Below are 14952 nucleotides of genomic sequence, written 5' to 3' on the forward strand. Positions count from 1 at the left end.
TCCTCAGCATCTCTGCCCAGCCAGAGTTCAGAGGACAGGCCAGCCAAAAGCCATGGCAAAGGATTTCTCTGCATCACCTCTGCCCAGCCTGTTTAAGGCCAGGGATCTGTGAGGAAACTGGCCAGAAGTCATGGAAGCTTCCCTCCTCAGCATCTCTGCCCAGCCAGAGTTCAGAGGACAGGCCAGCCAAAAGCCATGGCAAAGGATTTCTCTGCATCACCTCTGCACAGCCTGAAATGGCCAAGGTCAGAGAGGCAAGCCAGCCAGAAGTCACAGGAGAACGGTGAGTACCAGGGGTCCTCTCTCTCTAGCCACCAAAGAACCTTTGCCAGATCTAATGCCCTCGCTCAGGGCAGGCATTGCCATAAGGCCTCTGCCATGGCCATTGCAGGCACTATGCTTAGCATAAGGTTTGGGACTCTGCCAGGAGGGCAGATGGGGGCATTAACCCTTGGTCTCCCCCTTCCTTCCCATCTCTGGCCCCAATGGCACCCAGGACCCTAACAGGTGTGGGGGATCCTTTTGCAGTCTGGGAAACACATGGTGATGTTGCCAGGGCTCCTGCACATTCCTTTTGAATTCTTATAATGAGATGGTGTGTAAGGAGGCAGAGGATTCCTCCTCTGTGTTGCACAGACACATGGCTGTAAAGGAAGCTAGAATTGGCCCAGCAGGAGCTGAAGCTTCCAACTCTAAAATGGTCTTTTTTGGCTGCCACAGAGCATCCCACAACAAAGCACGAAGTGGCTTCATGTCCTCCCCAGAGAGAGCATGGCCTCTGCCACCCACTTCTAAACAGAGGCTGGAGGGCCATCTATCGGTTATGCTTTGTTTGAGAGTTCCTGCATGGCAGAATGGGGTTGGACTGGATGGCCCTTGGGATCTCTTCCAACCCAAGGATTCTTGGAGAGACCACATGGATACAAATCCTCCTGTGTTCCCTCCCCAAAAATTACTACAACAAAAAGGGGTAAACCATTTGTGGATATCATGGGTGGAGAGTTCCCTTCACCCCAATTGTGTTTGGTTGCCCCAAACTATGGCACTCTTGAGAGAGCAGCTTGAGTGCTTGGCCTCTCCTTTCCATCAGAGATTATCCTTTCTCAGGACACAGACTTACCTCAGGTGAATGTGGAGCCATGTCCCACAGCAGTCCCTCTGCCCTTCCCAGCTACCTATGCAAGTGGGAGGGAGTTGAGGACCAAGCTAGCTTCTATCATGCAGCCAGGTTACTATAAAGCCTGCCTGAAATTAAAAGGGCTAAGCTGTAAACCCCAGCTTGAAGTTGGGGCTGTTTTAAACATAAAACAAAGTGCCCTGTGAGTATCAGGGCTACACTACAGGCCATATGCAGCTATCTACCCATGATTAGCAATGGTCTTCAGTCACTGCTAACCCAGGAGCAGTTTCCTCAGTGCCTGGAAGAAGCTACTGCCCAGACAGCCTCCCTTGATGGGGCAAAGCATGGAGGGGAGAGCTCCCACAGCAACAGGGCTGGGGGCTCAGATTTACAAGAGATACTGGTTAACCTTTCTGGTGTTCATTTTATTACTGTTAGCACATGAGGTTTGAGTTGTGCTGTTTCTGCTCACCCCCCTCTCCTTTTTCCAGGCCAGAGAAGATGCCTGGAAACTAATTCTTCAAGGGAGGGGCTAGCCATAAAGCCACTTGATGACCCTTCTTGCCTCCTCATGGGCCTCCATCACTGTCTCCATTAGGTCCAGAGCCTTTTTTGCCTTAGGTAGAACAGCCAAAGACATAGGATGAGCACATGGTTCTACCTCCTTTGTGCAAACTGTTGTCAGCCATAGCACTTCTCATTAAGAGCATAAGCTTTAACAATACAGATTCATTTAAATGCTAATAGACAGGGTGACTCAAACAAGGAGAAGGCCTCTGGTCACTCAGCAGACCTCTAATGCTTACATGCATTGAGGATCTTTGGTAAAAACATCTCATGAGAGGTGATAGATATATTGGATCAAGGTGACCAACCAAGCTCCACTTTATTGTCATGAGGGTTATGTTCCTGTTATTAAACACAGGGAACCTCAGTCAGCTAGCCTCAAAAGATGTGGCTCCCCTTGCCTTCCCTTCTTTCATAAGAGAGATGTCTGTTAAAGGGAAGAAACTAAAAGATACAGTTTCTTCCATGAGATGGTTCTCACTAATACAGGGGGTTAAGAAAAACTCTTATCAAAAACAAACAGACAAACAGCCTCCTCTCCATGGGGGGAGAAACCCCCCCTTCCTCCATGAGTGTTTTAAAACAATATAATCAGGTTTTTCTGCTAAGGGGTTGCTTCAAATCCCATTCAGACATCCTGCAGAGCCCTGAGGACTCTGCCACAAAGACCACAATTGCCTCTTACCTTGTCTAGATAGTTACATTTTAAATAAGAATGCCTGCAAATGGTCTTGCCATTCAACTGCTTCCTGACTTGGATAGGCCTATTGTAACAAGGTCTATCTTGCATATGATGAATTGGGCTCAAGGCCATGAAGGCTGCCAATCTCTTTCTTTTAGTGGTCTCAGGAAGCTACAAATTCCTTTCCATATTGTTGGGCATACTTTGATTGTGATTTCCTGCATGGCAGGGGGTTGGACTTGATGGCCCTTGTGGTCTCATCCAACTCCATGATTCTATGGTTTTATGGTCATAAGGTTAGCTGCTGTGTGGGTGAGTGTCTTATCCCTGATTGGGTTTTCATGGCATGGTCTGGTCCTAACAACACCATTGTTTACTACCTTTGGGGCTGGAAAAACGGATTTCCTAGTGCCTATGCCTTGTTTTCTGCTAGCAAAAACGCTCAGATTTAATATACCATACAGCTCCATATAGAGACTTACACCAGCCACCTATATGCCCACAGCTTGTAAATATGTATGTGTGTATATATATATATATATATATATATATTCCAAAAAACAAACAAAAATACGACACAGCAAACTATGATTTTACTATTTATATAGGAGACTCCCTTTTACTATGTGATTATATTTTATGTGCCTTGAGCTTCCATGGATTTGGTATCCATGCAAAGTCCTAAATCCAACTCCAGTACATATTGAGGGCCCACTATACTATTTTAAATTTAGGTTTGTGTTCCTTTGACAGATCCCTTTTGTGGAGAAACTCTCTCCTCAAAATTAGATACCAGAGGGCTATCCTTGCCAAGCCCCCTGGTCCCATTTCATGACTCCTTAATCAGCAGTTCATTCAGCCGGGAGACCCCTCAGCCTTCATACAGGCTGATGATAGTCTGCTACATGGAGTTGGGGTGATTTTTGAAGCCTCTAGACTAGTTCATCCTCAGATGAAATCAGACTTAATTCTGACCACATGCCCTGTTAACACAGAGTGCATCTATGCTTCTGCATGGACTCACCAATGTCTGCGAGGTAAAGGTTAATCCAGTGTCTTCTTTGCCTAACCATGGGATTAGTCTTATTTTACACAGGTTCACAGATGTTCCAGTAAAGAACTGCACATTGTTTTGAAATTTTAATTGGAAGTCAGACATTAACATTCCTCTTTCAGAATGGTAAGTCTTAATTACTACAAATGAAATCACCTTAATATCACCTTCATTGCTATAAACAGTTGACAAGGTGATCAGTGGTAGGCTGGAAGCTGCCATCGGTCCAGATCAGATCAGATTCTATTCTGATTGATCACATAATCCACTGCTTAGACAAGTTCTCATCAACTGCTTCAGGTTTTCAGTGGCTGACCTGCTACAGTCCATCCAAGATGACATTAAGAAGGGACTTGACCCAACATGGTTATAAGGCAGGTGTCTGCCATCACGTCGTTTCTGCTCCATACGAGAGCAGCTAGAATGGCAGCCATCCTCACATTAAGAGGCTGTTGAGAGGAGTTTTCCAACAGGGCCTGTCCACCAGACATCGTTTTCCATCTTGGGATGTGAACACAGTCTTAGAGGCTCTGACGGTTGGGCTGATCAAGTCCCTTTGGGAGGCCTTCCTCAAACACCTCTCCCTCAAGGTCATCTTCCTCGTGGCCATTCCCTCCGCCAGATGGGTGTCAGAGCTGGGGCCCTGTCGGTACGTAAAGACTTGTGTATTTTTAGGCCTGTCTCGGTGTGCCTTTGTCCAGACCCTACCTTCGTGCCTGGGGTCAACTCAGCCTTTCAGGTGTCACAGGACATTCTCCTGCCTTCATTCTGCCCCGATCCTAAGAAGGACTTGGAAAAGACCTGGCACACATTGGATGTGTGCAGAGCCCTCAAAATCTACATCAAGAGGACTTCATCCTTAGGTCATCTGAGATGTTCCTTTCCTTTCGCCTGGGCTCTTTGGGGTGCAAGGTACCAGTCTCGACTCTGAGTAAGTGAATCAGGTCTTGAATTCAAAAGAGCTACTGAACTCTTGACCTCACTCCACCCGAGGGGTTGATGGTGCACTCAACCAGGAGTGCATCTACCCCTGCAGCCTTGGCCACTAGCGCCTCCCTGTCAGATATTTGCAGGGTGGCCACATGGAAGTCGCCTTTGACCTTCATAAGACATTACAAACTGGACGTGTCTCAGTCCGCAGAGGCGTCATTTGAAAGGAGGTTCCTCCAACAGATTGTGTCGGGGGCCACAGTCTCCTAGCAGCACCTCCATCCCAGTTCGAGAGGGCTTTTGTAAATCCCAGATTACAGGAGGACAGGACCCTCTCTGCTGGGAAAAGGAACGTTGGGTACTTACCGTGACACGTTCATTTCCTGCAGAGAAGGGTCCTGGCATCCTGCCCACCCGGGTGCTGCCTGCGGCCTCCGACCCTGGCTGCCTGTTGGTGGACCTGCCTTGTTCTTCTTCTTGTTGCTGGATTGGTTTTTCTGAGTTCTTGTTTGTTCTTGGACTAGTTTTTTCTAAGGTGTTCTAGTTAACCCTTAGCTGATGTTACTAAAGTTCAGTTCCTTGAGTACCTTACTAGTCGCTTGGCTTGTTATTGACTGAGGCTCAGGGGGGCTAGCTCCTCCCTATATAGGGGCCGGTCTTTTGTTTATTGTCCCTGCCTACAGGAGCAAATAGGAGGAGCTAAACCCAGATTACAGATTACAGGATGCCAGGACCCTTCTCTGCAGGAAATGAACGTGTCACGGTAAGTACCCAACGTTCCTTTCTCATTTCTTCCTATGTTCTCTTCATCCTCATATTCTTAGCTCTTTCTTTACTTTACAGTGGTACCCCGGGATACGAAAGCACCGCGTTACGAAATTTCCGGGATACGAAAAAATTCCATAGGAAAAAACTGTTCCGGGTTACGTTTTTTTTTTTTTCGGCTTACGAAAAAATTTTTTGGTGCTTTTCGGCGCTTTTTCGCACAAAATCGCGGCTTCCAGCGCTAGCGCCTATGGCTTTTTCGGGTTGCGAAAGATTTCGGGTTACGAAGGGCGCCGCGGAACGAATTAATTTCGTAACCCGGGGTACCACTGTACTTTTCTTTTTTGTGTAATCCTTAATTAAGGACCACTAGTATTTGAGATTTTATAAACACTTCATCTCTGGCTGTGTGCAGTACTAGAAATAGAAGTATTGCCAACATGACAGCCCAGTGAGAAGATTACTCATAATGAGGAATTTGGAAAAATAGCAGGTTGTCCCTGAAATCTGTTTCACCAACAGTGCTCTCCATTTGTGACTGATAATTGCCAGGGTACCCCTGAAGGATCCCTTGCAAGATCCTGTTGCTGAAAAAGGCCATATCACAGGAATGGAATTGCTTTACTCTTTCCTTCTCTGGCCAGCCAAGAAAAATCTCCTGACATCTTGGATCATTGATTTTTCACCAGGGATACTGCCCCCTACCCGCTTATATGGTATGGCATTTTCTATTTAAAAATAAAACTTAAGGTCTGGTGTAATAGTTCTTTCATCCTGAATTTCTGGTGCTATGCATTCACAGTCTCATTGATAATAAGATATGGCACCACTTGGAAACGCAAACAGTTGAATTTGCTGTGGTGCATAAAAGAAGGACACTGAGAAACTGAAGTGTGTCCAAAGGAAGGCGACAAAAATGGTGAAGAGTCTGGAAACCATGTTCTATGAGGAACGACTTAGGGAGCTGGGGATGTTTAGCCTGGAGAAAAAAAGGTTAAGAGGTGATATAATAGCCCTGTTTAAATATTTGAAGGGATGTCATATTGAGGAGGGAGCAATCTTGTTTTCTGCTGCTCCAGAGAACAGGAACCGGAACAGTGGATGCAAGCTTCAGGAAACGAGATTCCACCTCAACATTAGGAGGAACTTCCTGACAGTAAGGGCTGTTTGACAGTGGAACGCACTCCCTTGGAGTGTAGTGGAGTCTCTTTCCTTGGAGGTCCTTAAACAGAGGCTGGATGGCCATCTGTCAGCTATGCTTTGATTGGGATTTCCTGCATGGCAGGACATTGGACTGGATGGCCCTTGTTGTCTCTTCCAACTCTACGTTTCTATGATTCTATGACATTTTCTAACATTGGTGCCTATGTGTGGAGGGATCATCATAACAATTAGCTTTCTGTGTCTTCATATGAATTGGTAAGTCACATCTAGATAGTCAACTGAATTTTTAATCCAGCCCAATAGGGGCATAAATGGTATTTACCACAAAGACAATTACGCAAACTTTTTTTTTTTACTTGATGTATAGGTCTGCAACCATACGGGGCTAATGATTATTTGACATATGACAAACATTTGAACTGTGAGAGTGTAATGAAGAACATGAAGTGAAATAGTTCATTACAGTGGACCTTCCCTATCAGCAAGCTGGCAAACCATAGATTTGACTGCCTGTGGATCACCACACCCCATATTATTCAGTGGTGGCATGTGCACACAGATCCACTGATGTGACATGACATGACTGTGCATGTCACTACCACTGAATAATATGGAGTGTGACCATCCACCTTTTTTGCCATCCAGGGGGAAGGTTCCTCTGTAATTATGAGAAAGAAGAAACAGGAAAGTGGAGACACATCTTGGGTAGCTGATAAATTTAATTATGGAACACCCCTCCCCCCCCAATACACACACAATATTTATGACATAGAAGAAATACAAAGGTGGAGATTATTTTCTGTGAAGCTCCTTAACTCCTCTCCCTTGGAAATGTGACCATTATCAATCAGAAGCTCTCTCTCTCTCTCTCTCTCTCTCTCTCTCTATATATATATATATATATATATATATATAATTAGTAAGAATGTGATCAATATTTATTCTAGCATGGCTACTGAACTAGAAGCCAACATGGCTGAGATAGTGTGACTTGAGTGGGTAGCAGCAAGTGAGATTGGTTTCTAAACTATTGGCTAGTACTGCACTTGTTGAATTTTGTATGCCTTCCCTAGTGTCTTGTTTTCATAGAATCATAGAATAATAGAGTTGGAAGAGACCGCAAGGACCATCCAGTCCAACCCCCTGCCAAGCACACTGTTCTCCTTTACTGCTGATTTGTATCCCATCTCTGTTTTATTAACAGAGGCTTGCAATAACAAAAAACATATCTCTCTCAAGTGTTCATCTTCTTCTTCCTCTCATACCAAAAGTTGGCCATCATCATGGCTAAGAGTGTCTTCAAGTGTGATTGCTCTAAACCAGCTGTTCTCAAGCTGTGGGTCATGACCCCTTTGGGGACTGAACGACCCTTTCACAGAAGTCGCCTAAGACCATCGGAAAACACATATTTCCAATGGTCTTAGGAACTGAGACACTGCTCCTCTATCCGTTTTATGGTTGGAGGTCACCACAACCTGAAGAACTGTATTAAAGGGTCACAACATTAGGAAGGGTAAGAACCACTGCTCAAAACAAAGATGTTGTGTTGCATCCATTTTCTAAGTTTTTCAACCAAGTTGTGTTCTTCCCATTTATTTTACTTTGAATAACCAGCTATATCTTTCTGTATTTAGCATTTTTCATTGTATGTCAGAAATATTTGAGTTCTTCCAAATTTGGTGTGATTTTGTGGTCTTGATAACTCTAATAATTCTTCTTGGTTCTGGAAATTCTTAACATCTTGTAATAAGGGCACATTTCAGATCTTTCAATATTTGGTGTGATATTGTATGTAGTCAATACAGTAGAATTAAAAGCTGCTATAGCTCAACTTTCACAATTTTTTGCTATTTTCCTAAGCACAGATATCTCAGTTTAACACTTTGGCTTTCAAACTTATGAAAATCTACAGGAGATGATTTTGGGAGTGAGAATTGGAAACCACCCTACCCTACCCTTCAAGGCAACACAATTTTATTTAGCCCTGCAGGGTTCATAATAACTGTTGGGATCACCAAGTTCCATCTACTAAACAAATGTTCTGTAATAAGGACTTGGATGTTCTGTTTAATATGTCTGAACAATAGAATAAATTTTACAAACTCAGTGCCCACCCACTGTGTAGACAGAGAAGGGTACTGGGAGAAATCTATAAAAATAAATTCAAAATTGACAAGATACTAGCATAGAATCAGCAGTGCTCCTACTGACTATTGTTTGTATCCACTGTTGCACCACACAGTATTTATCAAACAAAGAAAATGAAAGCACATGGCTATATCTTAGCAATCTCTTATGCTCTGACAGCTCTTAAATCTTGATGTTCTGTCCCATCCTCTCTCAACATATCTGTTTTTTCTAAAATCCTGAACAGCAATGTATTGTGTTGCATTGTATTCATTTATTTATTAAAATATTTACATCTTGTGCTTTATTGTGAATGGTCAAGGTGGAGTCTGTTGTTGTTAACTGCCCTTAAGTCGATCCCTATTCATGGCAATCCTGTGGGTATAACATCTCCAGTCCTTATTCTCATCCTCTTTGCTTAGGTCCTGCAAACCTAGGCCTGTGGCCTCCCTGACTGAGTTTACCCATCTGGCATATGTTCTTCCTCTTTTTCTCCTTTCCTCTACCTTTCCTAGCATCGTTGTCTTTTCTAATAATTCATTCCTTCTCATGATGTGGCCAAAGTATGATTGCATCAATTTAGCTCCAAAACAGTTTCAGTTTGAGACTGCTTTATCTGCCTTGGCTCAATGCTAGATAATTCTAGGAACTGTAGTGTTTGTGAGACATTTAGCCTTTTTTGTCAGAGAGCTCTGGTGCCACAATAAACAGTTCCCACAATTCTCTAGCACTGAGTCAGAGCAGTTAAAGTGGTCTTAAACTGGATTGTTTCTGCAGTGTGTTTTGGCCATTCATCATCTTGGCTAGATCTTTTCTAGGACTGATTTGTTTGTCTTCTTGTCCATCCACAGTAATGTCAGCACTCTTCTCCTGAACCACATCTCAAAAGTTGATTCTCTTTCTGTCTGCCTTCTTCACTATCCAGCTCTTACATAGTGATGGGGAATACAATTGCTTGAACAATCCTCACTTTTCTTATTAGACCCTCATTAGAATGACATAATATTTTCATTGACTGGGGCATTTAATCCAGTCTTGCCTTCTTTTGTCATGTGTGGCCCACAAGCAAGCCATGGAAATCTTACAATGTTAGTCGTTAGTTTCCTAAAATAAGCGCTATTTCCAACCACTACAAAACCTCTAGAGTTATACAGTCAAACCATTTAATTTCTATTGCAATATTGGTTAAGGATACACAGTGACACTGTGGGGCAAACATTACTGCTAGTGGCATCTTTTGGTTGGAATCTCTACAGGGTCCAGAGTAAAGTTTGGACCAAGGAATTTAGCGCATGCCGTTCCTGCTTTAGAGATAACTGCATGTATTTGTATCTTTCAATTACCAACTACTTGAGAAGTGAAGATTGCTGTGTGTTCACACATCCTGGAAGTGGTGATTCAGGAAAGCATGATCTCTTTCTTCCCTCTGTCTTCTTGAAGTTCTAGGCATGGTTTTGATTGGGACAAATAGTAGCAGCTCCCCAGAGTTAGTCGTTGAAAGAAACTTCTGGAGATCATTGAACATGTTTCCTATCTCTCATGTCTATTTGACTTACAATGTCATGAGAAGCTTTAGGCTGAGTGAGCTAAACCTGATCTATCACTGGAGTGAAGTAATTCTTTTGGGAAATCTGATGTAGGATCAGCAATTTTTTTGCCTGCTCTAGGAGTCTTTGTCCCAATTTATTCTACTTATATATTGTACAAGTATACACATAAAACATGGAGCCCTAAATCCAGTCACAAATCACAAGTATAGTAGGCCTGCTGAATCAGTGGAAGTTTAGTAAGTAAATATGCAAGTTCCTATTGATTCAGCAGTTTTGCTGTAACAGGGACTAACAACTGGATGTAATAATAATTTTTTTAAATTATTATTTCTATCCTGCTTTCTGCCAAGCAATCAAAGCAGCATGCAACAAGTTAAAATACAACCATATATACACAGTAACCCCCCCCTTAAAACAAGATTAAACAGTATAAGATTAAAAACCAACTAATAAAAAAAAATCATCATGGGCAGAGTTCACTAGATGGAAAGTCTTGTCCGTGGCTGAGTATGTTATTCCAGGAAGGCCTGAAGATTCAGTTATCTCTACAATATTACACACACACACACACACACACACAACACACAATCTATAGAGCTGCCATTAGGAAGTACTTCACTATATAGGAACACCTAATATAGAATGTGATGCAAAATGCCAAATACAATTGCATAAAATTATTATCCATGTTACAGAAAAATTGACTGGTAAAGGACACACCTTTTGTCTAGATGAAGTCAGTGGCATTTTCAGTTTTGCAAGTAATTTCCCAACTACAATCATAATTTTGTAGGTTCCAAAAATGACAAATACACTTAAGAATTACAGTGTGGCATATTTTACTCAGACAATGGGAACTATGAGTACCTGAGAAATTCATATTATGGAAGCCTCCCATGGAATTTCAGAAAGGAAAAACTGCAATATTTTATCCTATGGCTAATGTACTATACAATGCAATGCAATAATACATTAATATATAATACAATAATACAGTGATGTTATAGGAAATTACACAAATCACTATGCTTTTCCCTTTTAAATAGCATGGTGAATTTCTTCTCACTCCCACTCGTTTGTACAGCATGGAAAAAATGCAAGTCCCAAGCCAGTTCTAGACACTTTATAAACAACCTGTTAACATATGACTCATTGTGGGAGACCATGGGTGGTAATGTCCATCTTAATTTACATTGGAATGTACCGTATATTCTATTCAGAAAAATTCAGTACAGATAATCTATGATATATTTTGTAAACCAGCAAATGATATACAAAGTTCTCTAAAATATCTGCCCCCCCCCCCCCGATTGTAGTGATCTATCCACACTGGAAAACATATTTATAAAAAGGCTTAACAGACTACAGTAATACAGCAGTAGAGAACAAAGCTTGTTTATGATTGTGAGTGATATTTGCTACATGTTTCTGCTTTTCAAAATTTATTTTCAAAGACCTAAGCTGTTTTTATTTTTAAAAACATACATACCAGCTTTTCCTTTTGAATACAAAGGAATGCTGCTGTGCTACAGAAGGGGTGGCAATTAACTAAATTAAATAAATTATCCACACTCTCTTCCGTTTTAGGTGTTGTTGTTTCAGCAACATAAACACAGCATGACCTCTAAGCTTTAGTCCAGTGTATTTCTAAAAATTTCCTCTGGTTTTCTCTGAATGTTGTCCTGTTTTCAATCTGCATGAATTGAAGAGCGGGCTAGGAAAAATCAGCAGGTAGTTTTGTTGGCACATGTGGTAAATCTGTTTCTTTTTGTTGGATGCACAATTCACACATTCCAGCAGACAAAGGTCCAAAACACACTGTAGAAATAATCCAGTGTGAAACTGCTTTAACTGCCCTGGCTCAGTGCTAGGGAATTGAGGGAACTGTAGTTCTGTGAGACATTTAGCCTTCTCTGTCAGAGAGCTCTGGTGCAACAAAAGACTACAATTTCCAGAATTCCCTAGCACTGAGGCAGGACAGTTAAAGCGGTCTCAAACTGGATTTTTCCTGCAGTGTGTTTTGGACCTAAATACTGTATACAGATCACTGCTAATACACCATACTGGCTGAACAGGCCATCTGTGTGTGTGTGTGCGCGCGCGCGCCCGCGCACACACGCACATGCATGTGTGTTCATGTGTGCATACATACATACATATATATAACTGCTTCTTTATCTATACCTTGGGCTTCTATACCCTGGTAGTCATAAGAAGAGCTGTGCTGGATCTGGCCTTTCTGGTCTAGCATTTTGTTCCCACAGTCATCAGTCAACATCCTATGGGAAACCCACCAAAAGAAAAGGATTCACATTCTCTACTTTGTAATCATTGCTAACTTACTTGTAGAGGTTTACTGCCTCCAATATTGCAAGCGATATTTAGTCATCTTGATTAGTGGCTATTGGTGATCCTAATCTTCAATGCCTCTAATCTCTTTTTAAAAGCTGTCTTAATTTGCCAACCACCACTACCTCTTGGTGGCAGTGGATTCTACGGTTTAACTATGTGCTGTGTGAAGAATACCTTTGACCCATTCAAACCATTAATCTTCAGTGGATGACCCTGGATTCTATACTGTGAAAGAGAAAAATCTTCTCTCCCTTGTTTGCTTTTAGGTTAAAATTTGTAGTCTAAATTCATAAGCTTGTATCATGTCTTTCTACATTCACTTTTAAAGCTTAGCAGTTCCATAATATTGGGCTCGTACAGACAGGCCAAAATAAAGCTGCTTTGGGTCACTTTGGAGGTATGCTGTTTAAATGACTTTATATATGAGCATTTAATATCACTCTATACTGTATCCAAAGTTCAGTAGCTGAAAATGATTTTAAGTACAAAATGTTCTCATTTTTGAGAATATGGTACTTGATTCCATACTACTGACTCTAAATTAATTGTCTCCCAATTCTTTAAGACTGAAGCTACAAGTACCTTTACATGTTGAAATATAAAAACAAATTTTAAATCAATGCATATTTCAGGTGGAATGAGCCTAATGACTTTAATATGGGAGCACTGTTTTGAGGTAGACATGTATCTATTAAAAGATGTATGCTGCTCATTTGAAGTGAGGTACAGGTAGGAATAGTATAATTGGAACTATGTAAAAATAAGGTGCATTAATAGAGTCTTGCAAAACTGATAGTAACTGAACAGTGGCAGTCATGCAACATACATACTACAGTCTGCTATAAGGGTAAAATTGTTCACCTTGCTTTTTAAAGTCATTAGTTAAGTAATACAATGGGAGTTTATTCCTGTTGAAATAGAAGTTGAAAATAGTCCATTAATCAGTTCCTTCTACTGAATGGCAGCAGTAGTGGGGAATGACACTGACAGAGGATCTTCAGAGACAATGACAGTGTACACTTGTTAATACTGCACAGAAAGATGCAGTGGTGAACCACTTTTAAATGCCTTTTATCATGAAAACCTTATGATAGAATAGACCAAAATGAAATAAGAGATATGGTAGTACCAAAGGTGAGACTTCCAGGTTGAAGGGAACTCAGCAAGCTACTGGGGGAGAGTAAAAGACAAGTATGAGTAGCACTATGGCTAATGATGCAACTGGGCTCAAGTCAAAAGGACATTCAGCTGTTGATTTGCTCAGAGGTGAAAGGAAAATTCAAAGCTGCACAACACATATTACAGTGGCCCCTTGGTATCCACTGGGATTTGGTTCCAGTACCCTCTGTGGATTACAAAATCCATGGATGCTCAACTTCCATTAAATGCAATGAAAGTAAAATGGTGTCCTTGGCCTAGTACAGATGGGCGGGAAGCAGCATGCTGGAGCCGATTCTAGGGTTCAGGAGTGCGCAGCAACCGCACGCTCTCAAACCCTAGCACGTCACAGCAGTGCCATCTTTACACAGCGCCATCCACATGGCATGTGCATCAATGATGTCATGCATGCACCGTGTCCAAACGGGGCGGCGTATGCATGATGTTACCGTAATGCTCCAGGGTGCTAATGATGCCTTGGCAGCATCACCAGAAGGAGCTGCATTTCGCAGCTCCTTTTTGGGACCGATCATTGTCATGGCTGTGCAGTTGCTGTGACAACAATCCAGAGGAGAAAGGGGTGGCCTCTGGCCGCCCCTTTCTTCTAATCTGTACAGCTCCTTTTATATAAAATGGCAAGATCAAGTTTTGTTTTTTGAATTTTTTAACAAAATATTTTCAATCTGTGGAAAGTTGAATCCATGGATAAATAATCCGTGGATACAGAGGACCCACTGTATAGGAATGTGGAATGTGAGAAGCATGAATCAAGGAAAGCTAAACATAGGTGGCGTACAGATGGCAGAAAAGGGGCGGTCCACAGCCGCCTCTTTTCTTGCCGGGTTGGAGGCAGGGCAGCCTCACCGGCAGCTCCTGTGGCTCCAAACTGGCACTTTTCCAAGCCACAGGGAAGTGGCAAAATGCTGCTTCCCTGTGGCCTGGAAAGGGGTGTTCATGGGGCTTCATGCCCCATGGACACCCGACAAGTGCAGCCAAAGGAGAAAGGCGCTGCTTGGCCCCTTTCTCCCTGGCTTCATTCTCCAGCAATCTAGCTGCCGCAGAATGAGGTGCCCTCCCAGAAGGAGCTCTCCCAGAAGGAGCACCACAAATAGGGCGCCCTCCAGCGGCACGATGACATCAGGCACACGCCGGTCCATTTGGACATGGCGTGCGCACATGACAGCATCGGCATGTGCTGCGTATGGACGACACCATGCCAAGATGGCGCCCTACAGTTGTAGTAGGGCTGGGGAGCGTGCAGTTGCTGCATGCTCTCCAGCCCTACTTTTGGCTCCACCATGGCGCTTTTGTGCCATCTGTACTGGGCCATAGTAATACAAGAAATGGAGTATATAAATATTGCAATACTTGGGGTAAGCAAGCTAAAGTGGACAGGAATGAGACATTTTCCTAGCCAACAGTGATGATGTAGTTAATGCAATTGAAGTAGTGGGATTTTTAGGTGGGAGTGACCATGTTTTCC

General features: G+C 42.6%; 1 protein-coding gene across 6 annotated transcripts in view; it reads left to right on the forward strand.

The window, feature by feature from the left end:
• The window catches only part of PTPN5 (protein tyrosine phosphatase non-receptor type 5), a 120543-nt gene that overhangs the window by 46947 nt on the left and 58644 nt on the right, over positions 1–14952 (forward strand). For 3 of the 6 annotated variants that reach the window (XM_042445637.1, XM_042445635.1, XM_042445636.1), the window contains one exon: positions 5641–5834. The exons of 2 other annotated variants lie outside the window; for them this stretch is intronic. In XM_042445637.1, coding sequence (XP_042301571.1) covers positions 5729–5834 — 106 coding nt within the window. In that variant the 5' untranslated portion in view covers positions 5641–5728. Of the gene's footprint in view, positions 1–5640; positions 5835–14952 lie in introns of those variants that run through there. One more of the 6 variants, XM_042445638.1, reaches the window with a different exon arrangement.

Source organism: Sceloporus undulatus, chromosome 1, assembly GCF_019175285.1.
Source record: "Sceloporus undulatus isolate JIND9_A2432 ecotype Alabama chromosome 1, SceUnd_v1.1, whole genome shotgun sequence".
Taxonomy (NCBI): domain Eukaryota; kingdom Metazoa; phylum Chordata; class Lepidosauria; order Squamata; family Phrynosomatidae; genus Sceloporus; species Sceloporus undulatus.